This window comes from Phycodurus eques, chromosome 6, assembly GCF_024500275.1.
Source record: "Phycodurus eques isolate BA_2022a chromosome 6, UOR_Pequ_1.1, whole genome shotgun sequence".
Classification (NCBI taxonomy): Eukaryota; Metazoa; Chordata; class Actinopteri; order Syngnathiformes; family Syngnathidae; genus Phycodurus; species Phycodurus eques.
In genome coordinates, this window is record NC_084530.1 from 25,344,094 (window position 1) to 25,355,406 (window position 11,313).

General features: G+C 39.4%; 2 protein-coding genes across 2 annotated transcripts in view; both read right to left on the minus strand.

Moving 5' to 3' along the window:
* The window catches only part of LOC133403562 (extracellular serine/threonine protein kinase FAM20C-like), a 45,412-nt gene extending 41,842 nt beyond the window's left edge, over positions 1–3,570 (minus strand). The window contains exons 1-2 of the mRNA XM_061678518.1: positions 3,512–3,570; positions 1,269–1,348 (exon numbers count right to left, since the gene is read on the minus strand). Coding sequence (XP_061534502.1) covers positions 1,269–1,279 — 11 coding nt within the window. The 5' untranslated portion in view covers positions 1,280–1,348; positions 3,512–3,570. The remainder of the gene's footprint in view (positions 1–1,268; positions 1,349–3,511) is intronic.
* Positions 3,061–7,044, minus strand: LOC133403564 (dynein axonemal light chain 4). Its single transcript, XM_061678521.1, has 4 exons — positions 6,951–7,044; positions 6,485–6,564; positions 5,253–5,336; positions 3,061–3,578 (listed from the first exon to the last, which is right to left on the minus strand). Exons 2-4 carry the CDS (start codon positions 6,554–6,556, stop codon positions 3,414–3,416), a joined length of 321 nt encoding a protein of 106 aa, XP_061534505.1. The 5' UTR covers positions 6,557–6,564; positions 6,951–7,044; the 3' UTR covers positions 3,061–3,413.
* Between the last annotated feature and the right edge of the window lie 4,269 nt (positions 7,045–11,313).

Genomic DNA, 11,313 nt, shown 5'->3' on the forward strand with positions numbered 1-11,313 from the left:
TGGTGGAAGAAAATAACCTCACAATTACCTCATAAAAATTAGATTTTTCTTTGCAATTTTCACATACAGATTAAAACTATCTATGATCACCTGCAGATGCAAAATTAACTGAAAACTACTGAGGTTTGCAAAAACTTTCAGACTAACAAGACGTTCATCAGGGACTTTCCAGCAACAAAAATTTTAAAATAGCCATTTTCATAATTTCCGTGAACCCCCTGTTGACACTACTACGTTTGCATACAGGTAACGTGTGCTTGGCATTTAACACCATCCACTTATGTGCCAATATGTCCCGAGCTGTAAGCTTTTGTGCAAGGTGAAGCCTTTCAGTACGCCTGGAGTGTGACTCCCGAGTATGAATATTTAACAGTGAAGCAAAAAGGCGGTGGGAGGAGATATTTAAAGAGGGGGCTGGTATGAATAATGAATGAGATGCGTCAAATTGGCAGTGGGTTAGGTGGGGTGTGCTATGTTTACAGGACCCACTGGAATCATCAGAGAGTTGATATCGTCCATGTAGTCTGAGCTAGCTCCAGTGTATTTCCAGTGTGTATTTATTCAGACCACTACAATAATCACTTTTTAGGTGTTTCGGGGATGCAAACATTTATGATGTCAAAAGATAGTGCACTTTGACATGAGGATTATATTAGCATGAATGCTGAAATAGAAAAATCATAATCATTTTGAATATTTTGCATGTGTCCCTGAAATTGTCGTCCACCCTGTCATTATGGGGTAACTGCCCCTTTAAGAAAGCCACTGTGTTTTTACTGACATTATTACCAGCATTTTGTCTTTCTTCAATTGCGGCTGAAACATTGGATAGTTGCAGAAAATGTTTACACTTGTTTCTTTATTTTCATCAAATTATGTACATCATTGAATGTTATCAGGCTTAACATGTCTAATGTCTAGGGGTAATAACATTTGAAATGTGAAATATTTGTCAAACAGCGCAGTCGGCTTGCTAAATGAACTGTCCACAATGTGCTTGCTAAATGAACCAAGAATGTCAGGATCAGGTAAGCAAGCTGACAGTTTGAATGGACATTGTTTGCTTGCAGTTAATTTCTAAGCAAGATGCATTTCTTATGGCATAACATCTAATCAATATGAAGTTCAATGAAAAATCTCAACTTTTGGGGGTGAAATGGGGATGTGTCAGAGACGGAGAGATTTGTTGCTTAGTGCACATTTTGCACATTTTCCTCTGTGTGAGTAGAGTGCATAATATGACCTGATTGTGGATGCATCATACTCACTCTTTCAACATCAGTGGGTCACAGTAACCTTGTAACTGGCATGATGCAAGGAAGGGGCACTGATGTCACTTTATACAAGCCTGGGGAAAACATTACCGTTTAGTAAACACCTGCAGACTAAGACTTAATTGATGATGTTCTAAATGCAAGACACAATCAATGCCGAATAGTCATTTTAAACATAAGGTCTGAAATGGCACTGCTTTTGCACCTTTGACACGTCAACCTACCTTCAGTCCTGAATTTTTTATTTTTTTTTTTAGTTCGGGAAAAGGTCATTGCACTCCTCACTGCACTGCACTGCATTGCATAAACAACTTTGCTGAGTTTGCTTCCACGGATTTTGTACGAGGGTGATAGTGGGTTTGAAATGTTGTTTGGAGAAATTCCATCTGAGTTTTTTTGACAAACCAACTACGTAGAGGAACCACCACATTCCGCCTTCAGTTTCTACATACTGATGATGTATTAACCCTTACAGAAACAAACATTTTGGTAATTTCTAGGGCTGTTAAATTTTGGGCAGTTGTGACATAAACCTTAAATTGTGTAGTGCTCTAATAATAATAATAATAATAATAATTTGTTAAGCACTGTAATAACAATGTCTCTGACTTGAAATTGAACTTCTTAACTAACTTAACTTCTTGTTACTGACATAGTTTCCGAGTACTTGGTTGCCACAAATTTCAACTGTGAGAATGACAGCAACAGTAACAGTAGCTTTCTATGTTTGTCTTCTCTTTGGCTCCTGATTAAAACCATACACAGTCGTCTTGTTCCTCTTTGTTGAGTTACTTCGGGAGGGATCTTTTCGAGTTTCTCCCTCTGTATTTGTTTGAAGATTCGCACAGTTTGTTAGCCGGCAGCTCTGTATTCCTTGGTGACAAATATGCACGCTTTTTAAAATTGTTCAAATCCAGCCACAACACAACAGAACGTGAGCTTGATGCAGTCGCTAATGAGCGTTGTGTCTCTAGTTTTACTTCCCAGCTGTGCTAGACCAAAACCATTCAAAGGGCTATTGTGTCCTGTCAACAAATTCAAAGAGAATAGACTGCGTTTTCACATTTCGGAGTTTATTATCCATCACTGTGTATTATATCACTTTTATCTCTTTCACGCACCTTAGCCTCTTGCACAGAAATTCTTTCAAAATTGCAGCAACAAAAAATCCATAATTTATTCACTTCTGTTACAGACCTCAGCTAAAGCCAGGATAGACAATCAATACGCAACCAAACTGCCGACGTCAGTAAGTCAGAAAGTGACTGTTGGGTATTGAATTTCAAACTGCTGTCCAAGTGTTGTGGAATGCTGTTAGACACAGGAGATCCGTCCTCTGTTATGGCTCTGCTGGTACCTCAGAAGTCAAAATTTCACACCTCCGGCCTTACAGATTGCCGTTTCACACAGCCAGTTCCACCTCTGTTATGGCCGGAATATGACATCAGAAGGTGCAAAACTGTCGGGGTCCACTTCATCCCCCCGTTCTGTGTCATTAGCGTTCCTACAGACCAAAGGCCGTAAAACATGCCAGGTTATTATAAAAACATCTAGAGCAGGGGGGGGGGAAAGGTAGATCAGGTCGTTAGTAAGAAGATGACACTTGTTAAAAGTCGCATCAAACTATATACACGGTAAAAAAAATATAAAAGCATTGTATTGAAAGACAAGTGTGTCAAATTGGAAGAAACGTTGAGAGATGTTGTGGACATTGTAGTGCTGCACAAAGGTGGTGATGTTGGGTGTAGGCTTAAAAAAAAAAAAAAAGAAAAAGAAAAGTGCGTGTGTGTCCAGCACACACAAACACCTACACGCCAGATGCTCCCTGCAGAGGAAAGAGGACAAAGGTGTTTGGAGACCCTGGCCGGCTGTGTTATATTGTCAAAGTGAGTGTGACACTATGAAAACTGCTTGAAAAGAAAAGAGAAATGTGAGATAAGGCAGGAAGCTGTTCAGGTGTCTGCGAGTCAAGACTGGATGTCAGAGTTCTTCTCCACAAGTCCGAGTAGTTGTCAACCTCAGCGACTTTTTGTAGCCAGAGTCCAACTGGCGGCTGGTTTTGTTTCACCGAATTGGCGAGCAGAGTGGGACCAGCAAAACATTTTTTTTAAAAAGCAATTGTGTGTCTACGTGTGTGTGCTAGGAGCACTTCCACACGCACACGGCCAGACTCCCACCAAAGAACATGTACAGAAGGTTCTTCACTTCGTGCGTGACCTCAAAGCCGAAGCCCTCACCGATCACCACGTGCCACGAGCTGCCAAACTTCTTGTCCATGGACTCCTTGATCATCTTGGCGGCGCTCTGGAGACCAGCGGCGAGAAGGCCACACAAAGAAAAATACTTCAGAACAACTCCGAACTCCCACCAAGAACAAATAATCCTTGTCTGGATCAGGACTAAATTGTACACAGTCATATACAGGAGGGTGCTCAATAAATTGACATAAGTGGTCACACGGCTCAAGAAGGGACACTCTTGTTATTGACGTAGTGTTTCTCCATTTGACTGTTTTATATTTATGGCCAAGAAGTGCTTTTCATACAAATACTGTAATTATGACTTAGCATAGATTCGTGATCGATTAAGGAGAGTTTCGACTTCTTTACGAATTTGGGTTACCGGCGTAGGAACAGCACTCCCAGGACCCCACTGTACTGTGGCATTTGTGTGAGCTCAGTTCAATGAGCATCTTTGGCTTTTTTGCAACACATATTCCAGCTTTAAAAAGAGGGTGTTAAGAGTAGAACTGTAGCTTCTGAATGTTTACGGAATCAAGTATTCTACCACTTATCCCATTACTTATTTGAGTCATTTGGATAAAAAAATGCTTTTGTATTCTTAAACAATATGTGCGTGTGAGGTGCGGGTATTATTTTTGTCCACTTGTCGTTGTCATTGTGTTTTACTGTAGTATCTGTAACTTTGGGTGTGTATGGGTTTAAATGGCAGGGCCTGGCATCAACGAATGTGAGTGTAGAGTTGGCTGGCTTTTACGTCTACGTGTTGAGTGACTGAGCGTGAGTTGTGACTATCGGAATCTAATTTATGAATGTGCTTATTACGGCGGCTGTGTCGATCCTTGACCACTTGCAGGGGCATTAAAAAGACATTCTACCTAGTGATGGCAGGCTATAATTAAATTAGCCAACAATGATAAATTACCTTGTGTTGGCAATCGTAGATCACTGTTGTGGTACACATTGCACTTTATCCTCCTTGGTAAGTGTGAAATAATCCCAAAGTTTAGACAGTTTGTCTTTTACTAACTCTTTCCTCCTGGCTCGTCGTCATCCTGCCATCTTATTTCCACACGGAGTGGTGCGTGCGACTGCAGTAACATTAGCCCGTGTGGAAAAACTGTCCCAGCTAAGCTTTGAGGCAGAGATTTTGCTTTGCTTTTCAAGTTATACGCTTAATCGTTGAATCCCGAGATGAGTATACACGTTAAGTAACTTAAGCGTCACCATTAGTGTGAAAAAGAGTTTGAAAGAGGGTTAACTTATTTTTACACTTGTGTGACAAGTAACATGTTAACATGTTATTACGTGTCTTGGTCTCATTTTTATATTACAAAAACCTAGGTGTGTAGACTTTTTACATGAACTGTAAAAATGATATTTAATCTAACTTGTATGAGAAATTAAATGCTATGTAAAACTTCCCTGTTCAGTTAATAAAAGTTTTATCATGGTGACAGTTACATCCTGGAAGGGATAATTTCTATTTACATTATTTACTTTGGGATCTTCTTTGTGATATTGGAGATTGACCCACATCATTGAATAGATTGTATTTAACATCAGAGGGGCCGCTATATAATGTCATTGATTGTATTTAACATCAGAGGGGCTGCTGTATAATGTCAAAAACAAACATTTATACACTGGAACCACTGTTTTGAGACTCTGGGGGGGAAATAAAAACAAACAAATGCTACTTTGTGCTGCCATTCAATCACTGACAGACCACACGTACCTCATTGTTGGTGGCAAACTTTTCACACGCGGTCACACACAGCTCCATCGTCTCCACTCTCATTTCCTCGGGCATGTCCGTGTGCTGAGGACAAATTGATATATTATCTTCTGATACCCGAACAATCGGGTTACATTTTTCGGTTTACATGATGGAAAGCAGGACAGCGCTCTCATATGATCCATCTATTTGGTTTGCTGCCTATCCTGTTCAGGTTCACGAGGGTAGCTGAAGCGTGTCCCAGCTTACTTTGGTGATACATTCACACCTATAGATGATTTAGAGCGTGGGTGACCAAACTTTACATTAAAAAAAATATATAAAAAGTTCAAATCTATATGTAAAATAGATTACCATTCATGTTCATTTTTAAATTGTATTATTTACAATTTAATTCAACAAATATTACAGAACTCTGATGGTGGGCCAGACTTGATAGATCACATGGGCCTGTTCTAAAAATATCTTGCCAGTGATGGGACATTGTGATTTCCTTGGAATGTTGAAGAAGTGATCATTTGAAAATCTAACTGGAGGAGATTTATAGAAATGAAATGTTGCTTACTGACAACTATCTGTTTTCTACCTTAAAAATCATGGTTGATAATTATTGTGCGAAATCATGGACAAATATCATACAGTGGTGCCTTGAGATATGAGTTCAATTTGAATTTGATGAAGGCAAATCACTCACATCTCAAATCATCTTTTCCTATTTAAATGAATGGCAAACTGTTCCAGCCTACCCCCCAAAAAATGTTGGAATGTTTTTTTTTAATGAGAATCGCACTCAACACTATAATGTTGTACTTTATCGAAACATACAGGAATTACATAAATAAATACAATTACAAATAATTTAAGTTTTTGTCACACATTACATCAAATGAATACCCACCTACACAGTAAACTATGTATTATGATTAGCTGCTACTTGAAGAATAAGAAGAATAAGGATATTATCTAAATATGTAAATGAGTGAATTGTGGTTCAGATTAAAGAGGAAAATAATACATTATAAGTAATATGTAAACCATGCTCAAACGTTTTCACAAATGGCATTCATTCACTTTTATGTACCTTACATTGTGGTGAAGTGTAGCTTTACTGTCTACCATATGGTTCATAAGTTGTCATTCTCGAAGCAGTGCTTTTCCTGTTGCACGCTCCGAACTAGACTCAAGATGCAGTGCGCAGATCATAATGAAGGATGAGAACACCACACTCCTACCCTGATGAGAGGGAAGCTGTGTAGTCTCTTGTAGTCGACCTCTTCCTTCTTTCCCTCGCCGGTTCCTGCCATTCCAACTCCTGTTAATAGATAGCACAAGAAAACTGTACCTAAAATAATGTACATTTCATGTGTTTAGTAACTAGCAACACTTATCAACAACACACAAGGAGAAGAAACCTACCAAACTAGCTAGCGAGGGACATAACGAAGTACACATTTGCGAGAAATAAATGTCACTTGCCACACAAAGGTTAAAAACAGAGGACACCTGTGGCCAGTTTGTAAACACCAAGCAGGCAGACGAGCTGGAACCAAAGACGCAGCGTTTACGAGCTACTCGGCTAGCTTAGCTTGTAGCTCCGTGGCCAACACATTACGTTTGACAAATTCTCTTTGACCAGACGCTCGTTGACGAGTCAAGGTTTGTTAATGGCGAGGGGGAAATAATGTTGGGGTGACTTACTCAGGAGGCGTTTGGACCGCTGCAAAAGTTCCACTGTTTGAGTCCCAGGGTCGGTTGTTAGGGAGACATTTTAAACAAGAATTACACGGACATAGGAAGCCCCGCCTACTAATGACACGCCACGTCTCTATTGGCTCCTTGGCTTGTCAATCAACTCTGAAAGTTCTTAAATTCCAATCACTGTATAGGTTTATTTATACTCTCTCTCTCTCTCTCTCTCTCTCTCTCTCTCTCTCTCTCTCTCTCTCTCTCTCTCTCTCTCTCTCTCTCTCTCTCTCTCTCTATATATATATATATATATATATATATATATATAATATGTTCGTTTCTATCAAGGCCTTAAAAATAAATGTCTTTTTGTTTTGTCAAATCTCACAAAATGTCACAGAAAGCATTCAATACTGAAAAGAATAATGAGCTAGTCTCGGTTTCAAATCAAATGGAGTTATTAGGAATATTTTTTTATTTATTTATTGTTACTCCCTAATCTAAAATCATTTTGACTCCCAACAAAACTGTCAAGTTTTTTTATGTATATATCTTCATTATATCATCACTTAACTATTATTGTTTTCGCTCTTAATTTTTCACGTGATTTTTTTATTTGTATATCTGATTTTTGTATTATTATTATAATTTTATGCTTCAATTAGTACACTGCTCATGGTTGTAAAAAAATAAATAAACAATTATATCCTACTTAGGCAGCCCTCATGCTGAATTTGACCGACATAGAGCATGAAACATCTGGATGGAGTCCCCCAGATGGATCTTCCTGACCCAAAAGGGCTGTGGAAAATTCCCACTGTTTCTTGTGCTTGAGGATTCATTTTAATATGAAACAAGTACTCCCTCCTCCCTGGATTAGAGTGGATTATGAATCTGTGGACAGGCAAACAGATCGCATATTAATGATATTCCTCATCTCTTGTTTGGGCTCGTCTCGTCTCTCTGTCTGCGGCCGCAATGATGCAACCTGCTGTTGTCAACAGGTCACTTCTAGTATAGAGTATATGAATCTCTCACAGTGTGTGGGGCTATGAGCAAGTAGATCAGTGCAATGTCTGAACTAATTGCGTGGTACCAGATTGCGTCATTACACAGTTTAATGACATAAATCCAAATGGCCTAGTTTAATTGTGACAGCAGTCAACAAGAACGGTACACTATGCATAATCTCAATTATGTATTATAAAACAATTTAAACTCATTAATGGTAATTGTGGTTATAATCATGTGTTTATATGACATAAACATTGTGCGTAAAGGTGAGAAACCCACCCGGAAAAGTACAGGCAGGTAGGTATCTAATGACATCCATTACAGGAGATGTATCAAAAATAAGATATACAGTGGTGTCTTGAGATGATTCGACTTGCAAGTTTATCAAGATGTGAGCTTTCATTCGGATGATTTTTTTTTGCTTTGACTTGCAAGCACAAACTTGAGATACAAGCACTGTTTGGTAGCACTGAACAAAATTTACAGCAGGGAGCAGTTTGGCAAATATTGAACATTTCATCAAAAAAAAAAACAGGCTTCAAGCTATTTAATGTCACTCCCAGTTGAAGTTTACTGTCACACTAAACATAAAACAAAGAGAATTACATGTTGTATATTTAAAACAACATAGCTTTGCCTTGTGAAAACGTCCGCTTAGCCTAATGCTAAGAAACAATGCATAAAGCCATTGACATGCTAACGGTTAACATCGATAGTTGTCGTTTATTGAAGCAACGGCTATTTACACTCGCATTCACACGTATGGGCAATTTAGAGTCTTTAATTAACTTAAGATGCATATTGTTGGAATGTAGAAGGAAGCCGGAGTACCCGGTGAAAACCCACGCAAGCACGCGGGTAGAACATGCGACCTCCACACAGGGGTTGAGAGTCGACCCCAGAACCTTTAACTGTGAGGCAGACGTGCTAACCACTACTCTGACAATCTTGCAGTATAATGTTGGTTAAAACGATCAGATGTCTTATGTAAAAGCTCACTTTGATAAAACTTGTACACCACAACTCAGGTGAGTGTAGGCTTGCTTGCCGTATGTAATCTCTATGAAGTCCGTCCATTCATCCATTTTCTTTACCGCTTATCCTCACTAGGGTCGCGGGCTGCTGGAGCCTATCCCAGCTATCTTCGGGCGGAAGGCGGGGTACAGCCTGAACTGATCGCCAGCCAATCGCAGGGCCTCTATGAAGTATTTTTAGATAATGTCATACATAAAATGAATAACTCAAACTGCATGCTAAACGTGTGTTGGGATTTTTCTAATGATGCGCAAGCCTGACGCAGACCACCTGTAAAAATGTAGGCTATAGAGACTGCATGAAGGTTTAAGAACAAACTAAGAATGTGGACTGAATAACCAAAGGAGGAATAATGTAGATTTGGGATGGAAACGCCTGAGGGAGAATGTGAGCGTCTTTTCAACATTTTTGCGACGACGGAGGAAAACTAATTTTTCATCGATGACTTATGTAGAATATAGAATAACCCGAGTGGGCCGATGCCAGAATGAGGCGAAACGAGGATGTAGAAACGCTTCTTTTTCTGTTCAAATTGTGTGTTTGTGAAGGCAGTGCAAAGATGGAAAGGTCAAACGAAGGTTTGTGTAAAGTACGCCTGCCTGCGGGAAAGCCAATTAGCGAGCATCTATAATTCATCAGTAGCGGATGCAGATTGTTAGGGGAATGAGGGGAGCAGAGGGGGGAGTGAAGACCCCATGTGCCAATTACTGACTGGATGACGCAAACATTTGAGACAGACTGACTGATTGCTTGATAATTGTGCTGGGAATCACAGAGGAATCCAGGATACAATATTGTGCTAATGATAAAAATCACGAGGCAGCATGGTGGAATAATGGTCAGCACGGGTTCCTCAGAGTCAAGTTTCTTCCTGCGCCTGTGTTCACGCAGCCGTTGCAGCTTTACGCATTCAAATAGATGCGAGACGACGTCAGCGTCAAAGTCTGGGACAAGGACAACGGCTTTGAACGCAGATGTGGTTAGTGAGTCTCGTGTGTTAAACTTCACACTTGGAGCGTCCCTTACACACTAGCAGTTTTTTGTCTCTGATTCTACGCAGGTTGCATTAAGGGTTTTATAAAGCTGAAGAATCACGGCTACGTAACCTGAATTTGTAAGTCGGAACGCGCCGATCTATTAATAACCTGCGCTAACGCAGTAATAAACTTATAAAAAGACTTTTAGGCCATAAATATTAAGCAGTCAAATGAAAAACGCTAAATAACTTGAGCGGTCTTTTTGTAAAGACACATTCTTATGTCGCCGCGCAAAGAAGTTAATTGTGCGCCGTTCTGAACCTCGAAACATAGTATGTATGTCGGTATCGTTTGATTCCATTTCTGAATAAAGTTCCATTTAGCCGATGGAAAAAGCAAATGACAATGACATTATTCAAAACAAGTTATGGTTTTGTTTTTCCCATTTCTGGGATTAGCTTTAAAAATGTAAAACAGTCTTCTTTCAAATTAGGTAAATCCAGGGACAGGGTAGGACGAAATTAAACTACCTTAATTACTCGTGCACTCTCGAGTGTAAGATGCAACCCCGAAATTACACTTTCTGAGCTGCATTATTTTTCTACCTTTGTATTATACGCACCTCAAAATTGCTGTTATCCATGCCAAAAGAAACTTAAGTACTATCTGCATAGTAATTTGTATTTTATTACATTTTTCAAATTCATTTTCAAGTTCTCTGAAGTAAACAGGAAATGAGGTACCACTGTGTTGAGCTTCACATCATATTAAAACTTTTAATTAAGCAAACACCATTGACATTGAACTGTACTCTTAACTGTTTTTGTATGGTTGATGAAACATTGGACTGATTGAAATTCACGATGGAGTAGTAGTTAGCACAGCTGCTTCTCAGTCAGGAGATGAAGGTCCAAATTCCTATTGGAAAATCTCTACATGGAGTTTGCTTGTTCTCTCCATGCTTGCTTCTACTCCGGCTTCTTTCTAAAGCCCCAAAACATGCATTTTAGCTTAGTTCAAGATTTTAAAATGTCCATACTTGTAAATGTTTTTTTTTAATTATTATTACATGTGCCCTGTGATTGACTGATGACCAGTCCAGGTTGTACCCCGCCCTCTTGCTCAAAGGTAGCTAAATCATCTCCATGAGAACAAGCAGCATAGAAAACGTATGAATGGAATGCAGTTGACTCCTAGTACATGCAGTATCTGACGTTGTCATGGCAGTCAGTGCTGTTGCATCTCTGAATTTCTATAACGAGCGAGGCTGTAATTCTTGAGCGAGTACAAGCACAGTGTTGTCGCTAAGATATTTAATTACTAGTAAATTACCAGACAGCCTGTCAGAG